Genomic DNA, 20,864 nt, shown 5'->3' on the forward strand with positions numbered 1-20,864 from the left:
GGGATAGTTTTTAGTAGGGTTGTTGAATATTTTTAATTTGCAAAATTTGGAAGAAAATCAATATGATATTTCATATGAAACTTTAAAAATATCGATATATCAATAATATATATATATATATATGAATGAAAATGAAAAAGACCACTGAACTCCATTATTCGGTACTCATAAGCGACATTTTTATTACTTTAAGGCACAAATTACATTTGGCTGTTCCATTATTAAAGTTAGCATTATACGTTTGAATATGATGAATATTCAATTTTTGTACATTCGCAATTGGTTCACAATATCAAAAATATATCAAAAATATCGCAAAAATATTCGATACTTGGGCAAAAAAAAAAAAAAAAATATTCCGATTTGATTATATTTTTTGTTGAAAAATATATTGATATTTTGATATATTTTCGACAACCCTAGCTTTTAGTCGTGCATTCCCGATTCCGATTAGAGCGAATGCCACTTACTCTCCCGCTTTTAGCGCTTAATGCGAAAATGTTATTAGCGCTAAGAATGCACGCTAATGCAAGGCAATATATAAGCATATACAAAATATATATGTATATATATATATATATATATATACAAGTATATTTATATGCATTATATATGTACAGATGCATCTACATAAATGCTTGCAGCCACTTAGCTGGCGTCGCTAAGTACACAAACGCCATTTGCCGTCGCAGCAGTCTTCATTATTAAAATAAAAAATATAAAAAATTTATATAAATATATATACATTTATATTTGTATATATAAGGAGATATATAACAGAAAATATATATATACATATATATGGGAATGAACATTGCTCTGGGGCTAGGGAAATGCGGCTAATTATGTTACTGGTCGGTTGACCAAAGAGCAACAGCAACAGCAGCAGCAACACCAACACCAGCAACACCAACAGCAGCAGCTCTCGGCATCATAACTGCGCAGTTGGGAAATCTGTATTAAAATAGAACTGAAATGTTTAAAAAGAAGCAACAAAATAAGTATGTAGTTAGCTCTCAAGCTTAACAGCTTAATAGTTGTGGAGCAAACGAAGGAGCACAACTTTTGCATTTACCAATAAATGGAAAATTGCTTAGTGCGAAATGCTAAGTGCAATGGGATTAAGTGCGAATGCAAAGCTAGATTTGCCAGACAGAAATGTATAAATACAAAATATAATATAAGTAAATACATTTTTCTAATTGAACTGACCAAAATAGGGTACAAATCATCTCAGATAACCATGAAAGATTAAATACTTAATATTTTTGTCCAAATTTAAGCCGCTTTAACTTGCAATCATATTAAAAGGACTTAAAGCTCTTATGAATAAATTACACAAGGAAAATGACAAAATAAGTTTAGGAAACATGAATACAATACAAAGTTGGGTCAAGCTTAAAACAAACATTTTTAGCCCTTAGCAAGTTTATTGTACAGAGTAAGACATATATAGATATACAGGGGGTGTTCATTAAGATAATGATAATATGCTTGAGCAGCTGTTTAAGTTATCGATAACTTTTAAACATTGAAATATTTAGTGATTTTTTTTTTTTTTTTTTTTTTTTTTTTTTTTTTTTTTTATACCCTGAAAGTATATATATTCTTGATCAAGGCGACGAGCTGAGTCGATTTGGCCCTGTCCGTCCGTCTGTCTGTCCGTCCGTCCGTCCGTATGAACGCGTCGATCTCAAAAGATATAAGAGCTAGAGACTTGAAATTTTTTTTCCTAGGTCCGTGTATATCACGCGCATATCAAGTTTTTCCCAAGTTCTTTTATATATGGACCGACAGGTGGACAGCGCTAAATGAGCTCAGCTGTTCTCTGATTTATACTATATATACTTTGTAGGGTCTGCCACGCTTTCTGCTGTCATACATACGTTAAAAAAAAAAAAAAAAAAACATCATGCCGTGATTTCTCATTCTAAATGGGCTCGGGTTATACAAAAAATGGCATGGATTCGTTTGAAAATTTGTGCCAATATTTAAAATGAACTTGTCCTAGAGATATTTGGAGGAGTGCATACTATTTGTATAAATATAAATGCTCTACAGATATACATACATATATGTATATATTCTACTACCAAAAGCAAAGGTAAAAGGAAGCAGACAGAATAAGATACAAAATGAACAACAAGCTGTATATACCTGAGTGTGTGTGTCTGTGTGTGTGTGTCAACAGCTGTGAATGGCAGCCATGTTGCAGTTGCCATTTTGTAAATATGCGCAGAAAAACGCGTCAAATGCAAATGTTAAAAAACCGCATTTTCATTTGCTAGCTGTCAGCGTTCGCAGTACACGTAATCTGATCTCTGTGGGCGTGCCACACACACACACACACACAGAGGGAGGGAGAAGAGAGAGCAAGGGGTAGTAGCGCTTAGTTTGTGTATAAGATGTGTGCATTAGCTGTGGCATTGTCTATGCGTAGCAGAAATGCCTTTGCAGCTGGCTTGGCTCGGCTGCGACGGCGACTGCGACTGCGACGGCAACGGCGACTGCGGATGTAAATCCAATATATAAAATATAAGAAAGGCTGGCTATTATATGCGTATTATAAGCCGACAAGACACGACGACTTATAAACAAGCACAAACAGATGCGCAGACATGATAAAGCTCGAGCCCTGTCCACCCCCAGCTCAGCCCGTAACTCTCCCATAGACAACTCTATGGCTACAGAGCTAGAGCTGAAGTCTATGAAAATTTAGGTGTAGATTTTTCTTAGCTGATTTCTTATGCACAGCTGCACAAGAAGTGCATTAAAACAGAATTCAATGCAGGCTCAAATACTCACACACACACACATAAATACCTACGCACACGCACGCACACACATGCGAAAGTTGAAAGCCTTTGGCAAGGACGTAGCTACCTCAATTATTTAAACACATTGGCCGCATCGCAATGCCAACACTCAAGAAATAGCTAAATTGAAAACTCAGAGTGCAGAGTGCAGAAGTGGGAGAGAGAGAGAGACAGAGAGAGCGAGAGTGAAAGCGTGAGGAGGAAGAAGAGAAAGTGCGTGACAGTGAGTTAGCTGAATGCAAAACACATAAAGGAATTTCAATGTAATGCATTAATTTGGCTTTTGGCTAGGCTAAAAGATCCAGCAATAACCTATTTTAATTACAGTGTAATTTGAGAATCACTGAGAGCGGCTCAGTTTGCACAATTTCTAGCTTTGAGTGAACTGAATGCAAAGCCGCATACATGAGTTTGGTTATAATTTACTTTGCTTTGGTTAGAGTTAAATATGAGAATCGCCGAGAGAGGCTCAGATTGCATAATTGCTATGTTGCATGTGGGAAAGAGAGAGGCGAAGAAAAGTAGAGCGTGAGCTGCAATACTAATTCACCTAAATCAATGTAGTTAGTTGAATTTGCGAATTCGAGAGAATCGAGTGAGAGGATGCGTCGCTTAAAATAGATAAATATGCAATACTAAACAAAAGCAATAGCTTTAGTCTACTTTTGGGAACGTAACTCTAAGGTACATCCCTGTATTTATCGATATATTCGCATGTCTAATATATACCTCGACTTTTGCTGATCTATCTTTAACAATCTATGCACAAAAGTCTCAACATAGAATGAAATCTACTTATTTGCACACGTATTTTAAAGCGTAACTCTTGTAATTTATTTGCAGGTAATTGACTCTAGTATACCACAAAATTCCTTCATACGCCATTGCGATGTAAACGCGGTAAGTGCTGTGAAAACAAATTAAGTAAATAACTTAGCTGGAAAACGTGACGGCTGTCATTGATTGTGCTCTAGCTAAATAATTGACTTAACTATTTCAATTTACACGAAAACTGAAATGAAATTTACAGTTTAGCAACTATTTGGTTAGTTTGGTGATTAGCTAGTAATGCGAATTCCAGCCCAGACTTGACTTCAATCAACGGCTTACTTCTTGATTTTCATGATAAAAGGAAGCGCAAATTGTGCCAAATCATCTGCAATGCATACGAATTCCTCATAGCCTCTTCATTAACACCAATCGAGCAGCTAGAACTTCTTTTCTCCCCCAAAGGCTCTCCATAGGAATTTATCTACATATTGAACTCGTTTCGCCATGTGTAACTGGCGTTGACCTATAAAGCCTGTATGTGTGTGGGTATGTAGAGGTATGTGTGTGTGTGCGTGTCTCTGTGTGTTTGTTGGCCAGTTAAAGCACTCTTTGACCAAGTGAAATGAAGGCTCAGCCAACAACATCAATTAACCCCGTCAAGGCATTTTCACACATCGCTTGCCTTTCTCCTTCTTTTCCTTTTCGATTGTACAGTGGGATGGAAGCACTTAATTGTATAAAAACTTTGAGAGTCAATCGATCATAAGTCAATCAATCATTCATCACTCTAATCCCAGTCGCTTTTTGAGTCGCAGTGCCTTTTTCAGTCTCAGTCCCTTTTTTAGCCTCAGCCTCAGCCTCAGTCTCAGTCTCAGCCTAAGACTCAGTCTCTTTTTCAGTCTCAATCTCAATCCCAATCCCAATCCCAATCCCAATCCCAATCTCAGTGTCAATCTCAATCCCAATCTCAGTCTTAGTCTTAGTCTTAGTCTTAGTCTCAGTCTCAGTCTCAGTCTCAGTCTCAGTCTCAGTCTCAGTCTCAGTCTCAGTCTCAGTCTCAGTCTCAGTCTCAGTCTCAGTCTCAGTCTCAGTCTCAGTCTCAGTCTCAGTCTCAGTCTCAGTCTCAGTCTCAGTCTCAGTCTCAATCTCAGCCTCAGCCTCAGCATCAGCATCAGCCTCAGCCTCAGCCTCAGTCTCAGTCTCAGTCCCAGTCTCAGTCTCAGTCTCAGTCTCAGTCTCAGTCTCAGTCATTCCAATGTTTCTCCGCCTGTTTTCTGTCCGTCCCTCCAACTGTGAGTCCGTGGGTGTCCGTTCTTCATCTTGGGCAAATAAACAATCAATGTTCATTATTTATTTACGTCTGTTTACGTTAGTATTTCACGTTTCTTTTCCCTCGTTCCTCTTCTTTTCACGCTATTACGCACGGCCATTTGCCTTTGGGCTAATGAAATTTCCTCCACGGATTGGTTACCATTACGGACTGTAACTTCCTTTAGCCAACTGCCTTTCAGCGGCCTGCCAAGTGGGTTAAGCCTGCAACTTAATGAAAATAGCACACACAAATCCAATTGATTAACCAAATTCGTTATATAGTAATGGAAGATATTAAAAACTCAGCTATTGCCCGCCTCTACCGCACTCATAACGCACTGAGAACGCCTTAGGATTCATTTCAATTACATTTTGAATATATGTAATGCCAATTATTCAGTGAGTTTGGGAAGGTGTGTGAGGAAAGATAAGTGAGATATAATATCCATCTGGGAGAAGACTGGAGGTATAGATAGTTTTTAAGATGGGTATATATAAAATTAAGCTACGAGCATTATGACCTGTATATCAGCATTATTCATATAATACAGAGCAGAAAGAAAGTTCAAAAAAATCAAGTGGGGTAGGCACGACTGGGCGATGCCCTGCACAGCACAGCAGATAAAGCTGTTTCCTCTTGGCTCGTTCTTCTGATCAAGTAAACATATATAGTTTATAGAGTCTGTTACGATTCTTACTATCTGTAACCTAAATTCGTACTAAACCAATATACCCAGATATACCGTATCTGTAAACTAAGTGGACAATCTCAACTCCTTTGCATACACTAAAAACTAATTAGTCTATGAAATCAATTCACCTCGGACTTACTTTTGATAGCAAAGTTTTCTTAATTTAAATCGATTTTTAGAATAAATAAAATAGATGAACTAAATGCATTTCACTCAGTTCCAGTTACAAAATGTAATCGAATCTCGAAAGTGCAAAGCTCTTTTAGTCAAGCTATAAAATTTCAATTGAATTACGCACACACACACACACACACACACACACACACTGACACGCAGAGAGTGGTCAATTTAAGCTGTTAATTTTATAATAATAATAAATAAAATAATACAATTTAAAACACAATGGTGCTCTACATGGTTGAATTGTATTCGCAGCACAAATTGCATTCTTTTTCCTTTTGATGGTCGACGATTTGATTTATAAATATATAGCTATGTACATATACATATATTTTATATATACATATAGGTGTATATTATATATATATATGTTATGATAAAGCTGCGCTCTATGCGTGTCATCGCCCAATTAGCTTTAACACCGACAATGCCATGCAAATAGAAACTTAGACAAACAAACAAATGTCGATATATAGAAGCACTTACTGTGGAATACCCTTAATTTGAAAGAGCTACACTAACTGCCGTTCAATCGAATCAATGCGTACAGCTTTGGTAATATTTTAGAAGTGAGAATTTATTAGAAAAATAGTTTTGAAAAATTATTAGAAAAATAGTTTGATATTTACTATTGTCAGAATCAGATCTAATTAAATTAATTTTTTTTTTTTTTTTTTTTTTGTTAATCAAACAGGTATAGTTTTATCTATTTCTAAAGACTTAGCTGTCGCCCGAGCTAATCGGAGTAAATTAAAACTCTAATAGAAAACCCTACCATGCTTCAATCAGCTCTAGCTTAATCTATTCACAAGGAAATGTAGGAAAAAGGGAATACCCTTAAGTTGTTAACGCATATTTTAATGCAATTCTATCTATTCTTGGAATATCCCTACTACGACACATGCATTAGACGAGTTAGTTCAAGTTAAAATTAAAATATGTTCCATTTATTCATTTAGTTTTTACTCTGAACTTTGATTCAAGCAGCTTTTAGTTTTATATCAACATCGATATTTATCGATACATAGCTTTTTTACAACATGCTTAAAAGTATAGCGTCATCCGCCTGGGTATTAGACAAATAGACAAATTTGATAGCATTAAATTCCCTTTAGTTACCTTTTCCACAATTTGTTCTATTGAGTGACCAGCTGATATACCCCATGTGCAACAGTTTGTATTTTGAGAGCATTTGGTAAAGCTATTTAAAACGCACTTTGCCATGTCATATTTATGCCATATTTATAATACCAACACAGATATGTCACATACATGTGTATACACAATTTATATATATGCAAATGACGGACTATAATTGCATTTGCTTCCACGCATGCCTGTCTGTCTCCATCTCTCTCTCTATCTCGCTCCCCCTATCTGGTTCCCTCTCTCTCTCCCTCTCTGTCTGCCTGTGTGTATTTTACGGTTCAATTAATGCCTTTTTAATAGCGAATGTCGCCAAAAAAAAAAAAAAGCTTTATGAACGCATATTATTTGCCTCTTCTGTTGGCTTGGCTCATTTTTATTTCATTCATTTATTGTCCTAATTGCATTTGCGATTTGCGTAAACTAAGTAAAATAATATGCCAAATATTTAATGAACTCAAATAGATATTTAATTACCAACTTTTTGCTCGAAGCGAACTATTGCGGCTGGGCTAACTGCACTTAGTTATAATCGATGCATACATATCCTGTGGGTTTTGAAGATATCTAAATGATTGTAGACAAAGTTCCCAAGTTCCTTTAATGGTTGAGTTAGTCTTAAGAGATTTAAGTATGAAGTTTCCTCTCAGTCTGAAATGGGAAATCGGGCTGATTGATATGATTTTACATATGTAATCTCTTAGTCTATCATCCAGTCCAGTTACAGCTGATGCTGATCTTCACTTCCGATCCTATTCAATCATTTGAAAATATTCGATAGCCTAAGATCTAAGATATAAGATCCTGGTTAGCTGTCCCCAATTAGAGCCACATCTACAACTGCTAAGTGTTCTCCTTTCACTCGCCCAACGCTCTTTCTACACTCACAGCAAAAAAAGCAATTATGCAACACTTAAAGCAAGTATTGAGTAACACTCCGATTTAAGCAAATTGCATAGTAACGGAAACATTTTTCTGCCAACTTCTTTTTCTGCTCCATGTTATTGTTTTCTTTTTGGAAGCTAGTTAAAAGCTGATAACTTACTGTCTAAGTTGATTGATTAGTCGAGTTAAGCTTGATAAAACAGATTTGTATAGAACGCCAGCAACAGCAGCAGCAACAAAAGCAAAAGCAGAAGTAAACGGCAACAGCAACCGAGCGAGCGACCGAATGCATCATTTATGATTAGCTTCTGGCCTTTGTCGACTACTTTTTTTATAACACACACACACACACACACACACTCACGCACACAGACAGCCAGTGTAAGGAATTGTAGATGATTTTTATGCTCATGCATCCAGGGAAGAAGAAAGTATATTAGCTGATATAGATAATCTCGTCCATTTCTTGCCTTTAATAGTTTCAAGTTTTCCAGAGAAATATTTTCATGCCTAAGATAGCTTATCGAAAGAGGTCATAGATAGAAATATAAGTATATATACAGATGATAGACATATCTATAGATAAATAGATAAATTAATCGATAGATATCGATAGTTCGATATATATCATATATTCACAGATAATCAGAAACCACATCGACACTTAATAAACAGGCCCCGTCTCAGAGCTACAAAAGTCTTCCAAAATTTCCAAATCTGAAAACTCGCTGAAGTTCTATGAAAACTTCAACTTTTCCATATCTAATTTGAATAATTTTTAAAGTATGAGCGAGTATTATGCAGCCAATCACGCCCAACGGCTAGTTTATTACTTGTTTCTATTTGATTTCGTCTTTTTTCGAATTGTTGCCCTTTTGTTAGATGGCTTCAGCTTACACATACACTAACACACATACTCGCACACCCATTTACACACATGGAGCTTGTGTCGTGTATCCTTTGGCCCATTGCTGTTCCTGTTCCTGGCTTTGCTTTTGCGTTCAGCACTCGTTTAAGCCGCAATGCAAATTGACTTGTTTCCGTTACTTTTCCCATTTTCTTCATTTTTTTTGTTTTTTTTTTCTTTTTTTTTTTTTTTTTGTTACCTGCTCTCTTCCTCTGCCTCTGTCCTTGTCTCTCTTTCAATTTTTTATGTGCATGGCATAAAAAACGAATCACTTTCACCGTTCGCTACGTTTGGGGGGTTTTCGATGGTGTCCTTCTTGAAAATTGTTTCGATATTCTTGCTACGCAATGGTCTCTGCATTTTGTTCTTTGCTCTTTGCTCTGTGCTCTCTACACGCCTGCATAATCAATCTGCTAAGCATGAGGAATAGAGACAAAAGCTTAAATGATGTTTGCAAAGTGCCTGGCAAAGTTCCTGGTAAAAACAAAATATCGATCCCAACTATACCTTATACACTTAACGTAATTGCTAACAGCAATCTTAGTGTTTCATTTACCATCTGGTTCAGTTAGATGTAGACGGTAACTGTAAGTTATCTTTAAGTTAAATACAATCTTCATGTTAAGTTTACCAGGCTGCGTGTTCATAGGGTATCTCCCCGTCGCTGCTCACCTGCTCGACTGACTGCCTTTTGTTTTGCTTTTTGCCCTCCACTTTTTGCCATTTGGTTGAAGTTTGCAATTTTAAGCTTATTCCTGCGCCTTTTGTGTGCTGCTTTGGCGTCGCCAACTTTGCCCAACTCCCGCCTGTCGACACCCCCATTTAGTTTCTGTATCTGGGTGCGCCTCCTTCCAGCTTGCACCGCAGCTGTGCTTAAATATTGCTCGATTTTGAGATTTATGCGTTGTCCTGGCAACGCTCCGACTCCTTGGTCCTTCGAGCCACAGTGAGCCCACACACACCCACACACTCACAACCACAGCCACAGTCGCAGTCGCAGTCGCAGTCGCAGTTAGAGTTAGAGTCGCAGTCTTGTCTTTTATAAAGATTTATTATTGTTTCACTCTAATTACAATATAGCATTTTGCCATTTTGCCGTACTGCCCGTCGCCGACTGCAATCGCTGTGCTGCGCACTCAGAAATTGAATTTAAATGACTTTTTAATTTTCCTCTTCCATTTTCTCCTGCTGCTCACTGGATTAATTCCTTGAAATTGCATCGCATTGAGGCCGGATTTTTTAGCTTTTCGCCATGTCTTTCTTTAATAAAGCCCCTCAAAAATATTACCGAATGAAATGACACAAAACAAGTAACAAGGCTCTAGTTGAGATTGCTCGACCAGGAGATACCCTGAACCCTCAAATTAGACTGAAAAATCGAAATGAATTTATCGATTATTCACGATAATAAAGATATCGGATGAGGTATCGAAAGAATATAATAAACGCGTACTGCGTATGGTATACACGAGTATACATACGAAATTTTAGCTCTTATATCTTCTGAGATCGACGCGTTCATACGGACGGACGGACAGGATTATATCGACTCAGCTCGTCGCTCTGATAAAGAATATATACACTTTATGGGGTCTGCCACGCCTCCTTCTGCCTGTTACATACATTTCAACAAAACCATTATACCCTGATTCTCCATTTTCAATGGGTTCAGGGTATAAAAACGAAGCAATCTAAGCCAAAGTCAAATGCTGAATTTGACTTTCAGTTCGAGCTCTACTCTCATTTGATATCCGTGTGTTTTCAGTCCAACAGTTGAGAATGACAAAACATTTTTCTCAAACAGTTAAACATACGCACAAATACATTCAAACAAACAATAAACAGTAACAAGTAAAAGGAGAAATCAAGACACATTGCCATCAGTCATCAGCTACCCTAGACGCAACAAGATGTTGGCATTGATAACACAGTCGACAATGCCCAGATGGCTGCAATGCTGCAACAGTGCAACGAGCCCAGGCAAGACCACACCCATAAATATAACACTGCAAAGCTGCGGGGAGGAGGTTAACCAAGAGGCGATTGTTCAGCCAGCAGAAGAGTCTACCAAGCCGGTGGGCAAACGCAAGAGCTCTCGTATACCCAGAATGATAAGGCCACTCGCAAAGCAAACACCAGCTGAGGGCATGGCCCAACAGAAGGTCACGGCTGAAGTGAAGCAGTTGAGATCGAGTCGTCTCCCAGTTCGAAGCCAACTGCGAGCGGACCCAACACGCATCGCCGTTTGGGCGAATAGACAAACGCCTCTGACAGTCGATAAGGCCATAGGATTTGGGGCTAGACTGACCAAGGCCAAGGGCCACTCATTCAGTGGCTGTGGCACGAACGAGCATGATCAGCAAGGAGCGGATCACGGGGCTGGTATAGTGGCAGCAGCTGCTGCTGTGGCGCCTGCGGTGCGTAGCACACTGACTTCACGATGCCGCATGAAGCTGACTCATCGCGAAAGTCCGGCAACACCCAAAGTCCTGTCGCAGGCTCAGCTCACAGGGCAGCTGCAGCTGAGGCAGGCACTGAGAGAGCGATCCTTCTTTCAGCTGCGCAGACCCAAATGCTACACGGATCCGTTGCTGCTGCCAAGGCGTTCACTGTCCCCAGCTGTGAATCCTTTCGTTGAACTGCTGAGTCGCGAACAGCTGTTCTGTTTCGAGTGCAGCGATCAGAAGCAAGTCAAGGTGCCCTGCGAGTTGATCAATCGCTACTCCTCCTTAATGTGCAATCGTCAGAAGGAGCCGCTTTTCAACCACAAGGAGCCAATAGAGCTGAGTGCTGTTAGCGCCAGGACAATGCTGCGCCTCATGCTGTGGATGGAGCATCATGGCCAGGACGACATCAAGGCGCTGCAAAAGATGCAGCCCATATTTTCCAATTCGACCAGCCCGCACTGCACTTGGGATGAGGACTTTCTCGGCTCAAATGTGAACGAGATACTCCAGCTGCTCTGGGCTGCCAATTGCCTGGCCGTCTATCCCTTGGTCGAGCATGCAATGCAATATTTCATAGAGCTGATCGAGCAACGCAATACTGACGAGCGCAACGGCTCACTCAGCGAGCTGCAGTCGGAGCTGGACGAGCTCAATTGAAGGGGCGGAACAGCAACAGCTACAGCAACAGCAACAGCACCAAATATTTCAATGTTTATTAAACGGACAAAAGTGTGTCTATATAAATATATACATGTATATATTTCTATATATAAATATATGTAAACTTTGGCACACGCCTAGAGCACTATACATAGATATATATATATGTATACATATTGCTATTTATATGTGTATATATGTATATGTATATCAATTAGGGGCAATTCGAGTGTTGGGCTTCACTTTCGCCACCCCCAACAGAAAGATTTACAGACGTGAACACACCCTGGCGCTAGCACTAATTATTAACTATCCATGCTGTATATATAGAGCTGGTTCAGGTTGCCCTATCTGTATTGCGAGCAGTTCATCTCTTCCTCTTCTTCTTCGCCTTTCTTGTCCTGCAAAAGCAAGAAAAAATTGAATAAATAAATAAGAGTTTCGTTAGTTTTCCCTTCTTTTTCCGACTCTGTACATCAAGCTTGAGGCTAAAAAGATGTTGGCTGGCCGTGACTTTAGCACGGTCGCCGGTCTATGGCCAAAACACACACACACACACACACACATTCAACTTAAAGGCTTATGGCCGAAGCCCACGCAAAGTCACTCGAAAACTTTTGGAATTCGCGGCAATGACATCAAAAATTGATGCCACCTTCTACCAACTCCACCTCATACCCCCCGCGGCGCTCAGCCTTTGCTTTTTTTTGTTTGCAACTTGTCGGAAACTTTGCTTAAGAAATCAACCTGTGGCCTGGATACCCCAACAATCAACAGCCCAACGTCCCATAGCCCACAACCCATCATTGACCCTTAGCCATGATAAATTTGACACAGACAATTGGCTTTTAGTGGGCGTGGCTAAATGATCTTTACTCTATTTTTGCTTTGACGTACACTGAGTGGATGTCGAATAGAGCGACTCGTATTGGTTTCGTTCGAATGTTTTCCAGCTGGTAGAAGCAGCCGGGTGTCGTGCCCGTGCACATAAAGTATTTATATTCTTGATTCGGATTAAAAGACAGTTTGATAATGGCTTGTTCGTCTGTCCGCATGCCTATCCGTCCAACTGCCTTGCTGCTCGTACGCCAGCTCACCCGTTTGTCAATTTTGCTGTTTGTCCGGTTGTCCCATCTGTCCGTAAGTTGGGTATTCCGTCTGTTTAGTCTGTTTAAGATGATCTTCGGACCTTTGAACCTTCGGTTCGACTATCCATCTATACATATATCAACCCTCCATCCACCCATCCGTCCGTTTGTCCATCCGTCCGTATGTCTGTCCACCTACGGAAGGATGGGTAGGTCCTTCCATCCTTCGTCAGTCTCGTAACCAATCTAAGATTTTCCTTCTATTTCTGGCTCTTAACTCAATTTAATCGATATCTGCACCGATATCAATTGACATCGATAACAAACTTTATTTAAGTATATCCATGGACAACAGAGTCATGCATTATTGAGTACCTTTGACGTGTTCTCTGACTAACACGTTCAGGGTATCAACTAGTCGCACATTTCCAACTAAAACAAGTTTACTTGTTTTTTTTTTTCGCCTTCCGTGAGTAGGAGTTGATTTTTATTGTAGGTCTACCAAGACGAAGTATTTAATGTGCGCATAATTGGCTTGTTGCATATTTTATCGCTTAATTGCCAAGCATTGTATGTGTGTGTGTGTGTGTGTGCGTGTATATGCTTGTGCTTGTGGGGCCAATAATAAACTTGGCTACATTAGTTTGATAAGCTAAATACGTGCAAATACCTTTCAAGCGACCAACTGGCCCTTTGCTCACCTTTAGCCTAAGCGCATTATGTTGCGCACATCAAAATTGTTGCTTCAATTGAGTTAACTCCGACTTACGCGTGACCCTGATGCGTACTAATATCTGGGTTATATGGACAGCGCTATTAGTCTATCATGTTAATATATTTATTAAAAATTGTGCTTCTTGAAGAGAGCCATGTTGAGTTTACTAACTCATTTAACAAACATACAATTCATATAAATGCCAGTTATAGCATATCATACACTTTAATCTTATTGTAGCAGTCGAGTAATTCGATATTCTGTAATTAATTTGCTGTGGGTTCGATTCAGGCTTCATAAATTGTTTGCTAGGCATTATTTGTAATTTGCCTATTTTCCTTTGTTTCTCTTCGCATTCGTTTGATTGCTTGTTTATTCAATTGTATACTCTTCTTTTCTAATCTCTTTTGTTCCGGCTTTTATAGAATCTTCATATTACTTATTCTCTTGTCTGCTCTTCTAGTCCCTATGCTTTTGTGCTCTCCTCTTTGCGTCAGTCTTTTCTTGTCCTCCTCTCTCTTTCTTTCTCTCCTTCTTCTTCTTCCATTTTCAACTCTCTTCTCATTTATTAGCGTATATTCTCTTCTCCCATGTCTTTTATTTTTACGATCTGCTCGTTCTTTTTTCATCTCTTAGCTTCTCTGACAGACTTTTAAAATTCCCATGGGAAATTCTTTTAGAAAATCCACAAAGTCTACTTAGGTCTTAGAGTCCCTGGGGTACAATCGCTGTACGCATGCAGTAAACAGTTAATCGCAGTCACCGTCACAGTTACAGTCACAGTTAAAGTAACAGTTACAGTCACGCCTCTACCGCAGCCATTCCGATGAAGTTCAAGGACCTGGTCGACTTGCTCGTAACTAAAAATACGTCAAGAAAAAAAGAAATGAGAAATGAAAAAAATATATATGTATATGAATGTACGTCATAATGAGTATGCCATACCTACATACACACCCAGTTCCAGAGACGTCTGGGTATGTATGTGAGCGTGTGTGTGTGGGGGTAGTGTGCATGTGTGTGCGCGTGTGTGAGTGGAACCATTTTTATTTTTATAACACGCACAAGCCATATAGACCGGCTAGCCAGGCAGCTATAGCTCCGGCTCCGGCTCCGACTCCGGCTCTGGCTCTGGCTCTAGGTTGAGAATTAGTGTTGTGGCTTTCGCTGTTCGCTGGCGAAATTGGGGACGCACACCCAGTGCCTGGCAGTCAGTCAAGTTGCGTCTTGACAGTCGCGTGAGCGACTTAAATGTTGTTATAAATTTATTTGGCCCACTGAGCAACGGCGTCAAGTCGACTTCGATTGGCCCAACAGTCGCGGGCAACAGGTAAAAGGCAGCTCGATGGTGTCTGGTACTTTTCGTAGCGTTTCATTTATTTGATTTCGTTTTATTGCCGGCCATTGGCGCTGCTAATGAAAATCTACACGAAACTTGTAGACAACAAACCATTTCGTCTCTTCGCCAATTTCGAACTTAACATTTTCCGTCATTTACTGCAATTTAGCAGTTGCTGTGTATTTCATGTCGACTCTCCAAAACGAAGCCAACCAACCACCAACCACGAACCACCAACCCAGGGCTCCATGTCCACACGGCCCCCCATCATTCTCTGCCATTAGCTTACACAATAAAACCATGGCTACAATTCCCACCCACTCACATTGGCCACTCGGCCACAAATTGGGCAACGAAAAAGCGAAAAAGACTTCAAGCACAACTTCTGCAATCGTCCATTGAACTGAAACTGACCTCTCCATGGGTTCACGTTTCTTAATTCTTTTGGTATACCTCAATGTATATATGAAAGCGCTCTCTCTCTCTCCCACTCCCTGTGTATTTGTCTTACTCTCCTCTCTCTCTCTCCCTCTCTTATTCATTTATTGTTTTGTCAGTTTCCGTCATCTAATACATTTCACTCCACATTGTTTTGGCTTTGATTTTATGCCAATGCTATCTCTCGCTCTGAAATTAGAAGCTAAAGTCAATTTGTTGTATCCATTTCAGAAAAGAACGAGACAGAGCCAGCTTGAGAGAGCGAGACAGATACAAAGTAGTAAGTGTTTTAAAGCCCAAGTTAAAATATTGATCATTATTGATACCAAGCAAATGGGAAAAGTTATCGAGGTCGAAATTGGTTCTGCATACAATATACAATAATATATGATTCGGACGGTCGGACGGAGGGACAGACGAACGGAAAGATGGAGAGGACGTACAGAGGGGCTAATGGGCGTACGGACGGACAGACGGGCGAAGGGATGAACAGACGGACGGAATGACAGACGGACAGACAGACCAATGGAAGGATGGACAGACGGGCGAATGGATGAACAGGCGGACGGATAGACACACGGACGAGCAGACGGACGGAGAGACACACGCACGGAGAGACACACGGACGGACGGAGTGACAGACGAAGAGACAGACCAATGGAAGGATGAACAGACGGGCGAATGGATGCACAGACGGACGGAGAGGCACACGGACGGGTAGACGGACGGAGAGACACACGGACGGGTAGACGGACGGACAAAGAGACAGGACGGACAGATAGCCAGACGGACCGAGAGGCGTACGGACATACACACATGGAGATAGACGGATGGACAGAAAGACAGACAGATGGACGGACAGATGCATGCATAGGAAGTCGCACAGACGGAAGGGCGATCTAATGGCGATTCTAAGTCGGATGCACAGACATAACTTAATCGACTTACCTTGTAGTCCTATTCAAGCACACGCATCTACATATATATGTCAAGACTTGCTCTCTTTTCTGCAGTTTACCTAGTTTTCTTAAAAGTTATTTATGTTGATGCAAATTGTTAATTGAGTTCAATGGAGAGCGGAGCAGATAAATAGAGAGTAGATATTGGAATTGATTGAAAAAGTAAATTAAAAGAAAGCACATCAAAGCGTGCATAGGTAATAGCATTAGGCGAAAGACGTAGCTTATGCCATTGAGGCTATGTGGCTATGCAACGATAAATTGCTAAGAATGTTTGAAGTGCCAGCATATTTATGGCATATGCATTACAATGTGAGCTACTTAAGAGCGTTTGCCGTTGCCGTTGCCGTTGCCTTTGCTGTTGCCTTTGCTGTTGCCTTTGCTGTTGCCTTTCAGTTCATTTCACTGAAAGACAGACATTGTCTATGCTATGAGTGGGAGGTAAATTGTATTCACCCACATGCACACACCACAGCTTTTTATGCTCAATTACTATTGTTCAAGCTTTCAATTTATGATGCACACACACACACACACACACACATAGAGAGGCAGAGACAGGCATATGTTGTGCTGTGCCTGGGCAAGAGAGCATCTTGCAGCGTCTCTGGCTGTACAACATAATTAAGTTTAATTGACAACCGCTGACTGTTTGATTGGCTGTACGAGGGGCCGCATATGGTGGCACCAGCTGTCTGTCTTTGTCTCTTTCGCTCTTTGATTTACTCTGCCCTTTCCTTCCTCTCTCTCCCTCTCTCCCTTCCTTACTCTTGTGGCTTTTGTTTATTCATGAACAGCAATTGTTGCTTCAGCTGTTGTTCTGTGGTCAACGACGGCGTATACTTAATGCAGCACCCGCTCAAATGTATGCAACATATGTATGTACATATGTATACCTGTGTACATATGTAGCTACATATAAATTTGTGAAAACTCACATTCGGCAAATAATTAATGCCGCAAATCCAATGCGAATAAGCCGCAACTGCATTTTCTATACGTCGCTCTGCATAAATGAATCAATTTATTCAATTATGCCCTGTAGCTAACGGAAACGGAGTTGTATTGAAGAGACTTGGCAATTGTGTTGCAAGCCTTTGAATAGAGGTTGCGCATGAGAAGAGAAGTCAAGTCCTAGCTATATGATAGGACCTTAACTTAATTCGAAGCTGAGCAAATCAAGCTTAAGCACGAGAGTTTTTAGTCGTATGAAAGATATGAGCTGACTTCAAGTCTATTCACTTAAATTTACAGGGTAACTGATAAGTTCAAGCGCTCAAATAAACATTTTTGAGCCATAAAACGGTTGGCAAATACAATTTCATGCAATATAATTAGTAATAAAGCTCAGAGGGCAAACAACACGTGTGCATATACTTTTACAGGGTATAAGTGGCGCACTTCTTGTTTCTAGTTTAAATAGGTTTACAGAGTAACTGCTAGTCGAGCATACATTTTTTATGTATATAATTCAGCTGTGCTTCAGTTGCACAATTACTGAGTTGTTTTTATTTACAGGGTATGTGCTAGTCGTTCATGCAGTAGTTCTTTTAATATTAATATATGTAATTATAATTTTTATTTATTTAATTTTATTTATTTTCGTTTCAATTAAAACGTTTATGCTTGATTTATTTATTGATATGAGTGAGCGTATGCGTGTATGTGTGTGTCTGTCTATGAGTTTGTGCATATGTATGTATGTGTGTGTGTGTGTGTGTTTGGCTCTGATAATTGCTGTAATTGCTGCATATAAATTAATTTATGTCACAGCTTGCGCTCTCAATTTGCTGTGGTTCTTGCACTTGTACCTTATTTAACTGCTGTTATGCCCGCTCACAGGGCAACAGGCGAGCATATTCGTTGCGTTCCCCTCTGTATGCATGCAAATGATATCCCGACTAAAAACATATACAGTAGATAGATATATATATGGCCGTTGCGAGGGTAGCGTATCATGGACAACTGTATTCCCTACAATATATCACATGGAAGTTTCGATATATACATCCAATTCAGTTGCGATATATCGGAAGAGACCCATATTTTCGTCAGTTTTAAAGCTAAATTCAATTTGTACATATGATTTCGAGCTGGAGACCTTCACAGATAGACCTCGAGACCATTATAATATATAAATTTTTAATTAACTGTGCACCCTGGACGAGTATTACGCAGTCGTTGCCCAAGTGCGACTGAAACGCTCGTTGACGTTGCCCGTGTCGCTGTTTGTTTTCATTTATCCGAATGTGCGGCGAATATTGCATGGATATTTTTGAAAAATGATTGCGATTGCATGGCCGCTGTCCATTATCTAACTGTCAATTCGAAACGAAATAATTGCCAATGCGAGAGGCGGACAATGGGGCGTGACGGCGGAAGGGTGCCAGAGGGGGTGCGCCCGGCGGCGTAAACGGTATTCATTAACCGCACTAAAGTTGACTATGACAAATTGTAAGTGTATAAGTGTATGTATGTATGTGTGTGTGTGTGTGTGTGTGTGTGTGTGTGTGTGTGTGTGTGTGTGTGTGTGTGTGTGTGTGTGTGTGTGTGTGTGTATTTGTTTGTTGAAATCTAATTAATTGGGCATTGAAAGGGAATGGGAGAACGACAGAACAAATGGGAAGGGGATATAAAGAGGAAGAGAAAGTGAAAGAAAAAAATTAAGAGAAAGTGAAAAGATGATTGATGATTGAAATCAAAGGGAAAAAAGAAAGCGAAAGAGAAAGAGAAAATGTAAAAGAAAGCGAAATGAGAGAGGAAATAAAAATGAGAATGGAAATGACACATAGAGAAAGAAAAGGAAAGAGAACGAGATAGAGAGGAATGAAAAAACAAGATGAAAGAGAAATGAGAGAGTCAAAAATAAGCAGAGAAACAGAAAAGGATAGGCAGAGAATATGAAGCATAAAGAAAGCGAAAGAGGATGAGAGCGAATAAAGGGAAAAATGACAGGGTGATGGCAGAGAAAAAATAAGAAAGAAATATGAGTGAGAGGCAGAAAAACGGAGAAACACTGGCAAAGAAACGGAGAGAAGGAGAGCAACTAAGAGAGTGGAATAGACTTAAAGAGAGAGCTGAAAGAGAGTGATACAGTAAGAGAAAGATGCAACCGGTAGCGAGCGATGCTTAGGCGAAAAGGCAGCCAGCAGCAGGAAGCTAAAAGGAAGCTGTGAAATAGTTAACAAGTGTTGCACAGCCACTTTCAAATATTCAGCTGGAAATGCCCGGAAGGACAAATGCCACATGCCACTTGCCGCATGCCGCAAAAGTCTCACCCACTCACTCAGCAACCGCCTTCAACCGCACACAAAATATTGTTTGACGGCCAAGAATAAGATTGATAAATGCGGGGTAAAAAAAGTAAGAAAGTGAAGAGCTTGAGGTAGAGCAAGAAAAATGCGATGGAGAAGAAGATGCTGAGGAAAATAAAGAAGGTTAGGGTGAGGAAGAAAATGAAGGAGAAGAAGATGATGAAGCAGAAAAAGAAGAAGGTGAAGATGTAGGAGATTAAGATGATGAAGCAGAAAAAGAAGTTGAAGATGAAGAAGAAGAAGATGTAGACAAAGAAAAATATGAAAAAGACAAAGATGAAGATGAGGAAAGAAAAGAATATGAAGAACACGAAAATCGAGAAAAATAAACATATGAGCAAAGAAGTAGATGATGAAGATGTAGAGGAAGAAGAAGAAGGTGTAGGTGAAAATAGAAGATGAAGAAAACAAAGATGAAGAACGCGAAAATTATGACAAAGATGAAGAAGATGATTAAGAAGAAGGCTAAAAAAAGAATATGAAAAGAGAATATAGAAAGAGCCGTAGAATAAGAAGAAGAGAAAGACAAAGGTAAGAAGGAAGACGATTTAGAGAAAGTTTATTTTAGCATAAAGATGAATATTAAATACAAGAAAAGTAAGCAAACAGATAAGAGAAGATAGATAGACTTCGATTTGGCTTGCTTTCGACAATGGATCAGCACGTATGCTACTAGTTAGGACCACTTAGAAAATGTCCATGGAGGTGCACTAAAAATACAAAGAGGAAAAGAATAGTAAAGCAAGAAGTAAGCGTTGCATGCGGCTCATAAATGTTTTCTTAGCCAAACTGGAGCAAGCTGCTTGTGCAAGCTGGCCATGGAGATATAATTAAACAGCAGAAATAGATGCATTTAGCCATGGCCAAAATAGCTGTTGGCATTGCAGTGCGCTCTATTAACTGTGCCCCGGCCAGCAGCCCCAAACACTTTTCACCGAAAACGCAAACATTTTGAGAGCTTTGAGGTTAGCCAGCTGAAGGATTTGAGTTATGCAAACTTCAAATAGTTCTCTGGAGCTCGATGCCATTGTTGGGCATTTATAAATGGATTTGAATAAAACTGAGATGAAATGCCGAAAATTCAATTGACATGTTGACAAATGCTTCTCTCTATGTGTGTGTGTGTGTGTCCAGTGTTTCTCTCTCTCTGTATGTGTGTGTGTGTGTGTTGAAGCTGCAGCTGAATGTCGAGTGCA

At 39.8% G+C, this 20,864-nt stretch overlaps 2 protein-coding genes across 2 annotated transcripts in view; both read left to right on the forward strand.

Moving 5' to 3' along the window:
• The window catches only part of Pde9 (phosphodiesterase 9), a 129,803-nt gene that overhangs the window by 10,322 nt on the left and 98,617 nt on the right, over positions 1-20,864 (forward strand). Inside the window, exon 2 of the mRNA XM_089475898.1 lies at positions 15,627-15,675. The gene's annotated coding sequence lies outside the window, so the exon portion shown is untranslated. The remainder of the gene's footprint in view (positions 1-15,626; positions 15,676-20,864) is intronic.
• Positions 10,313-11,969, forward strand: LOC149267819 (uncharacterized). Its single transcript, XM_089475907.1, has one exon. The coding sequence runs from the start codon at positions 10,619-10,621 to the stop codon at positions 11,810-11,812; it is 1,194 nt and encodes a 397-aa protein (XP_089332033.1). The 5' UTR covers positions 10,313-10,618; the 3' UTR covers positions 11,813-11,969.

The sequence above is a fragment of the Drosophila arizonae genome, chromosome X (genome assembly GCF_054131065.1).
Source record: "Drosophila arizonae isolate 15081-1271.41 chromosome X, UAZ_ARI_1.0, whole genome shotgun sequence".
In the NCBI taxonomy this organism is placed as follows: Eukaryota; Metazoa; Arthropoda; class Insecta; order Diptera; family Drosophilidae; genus Drosophila; species Drosophila arizonae.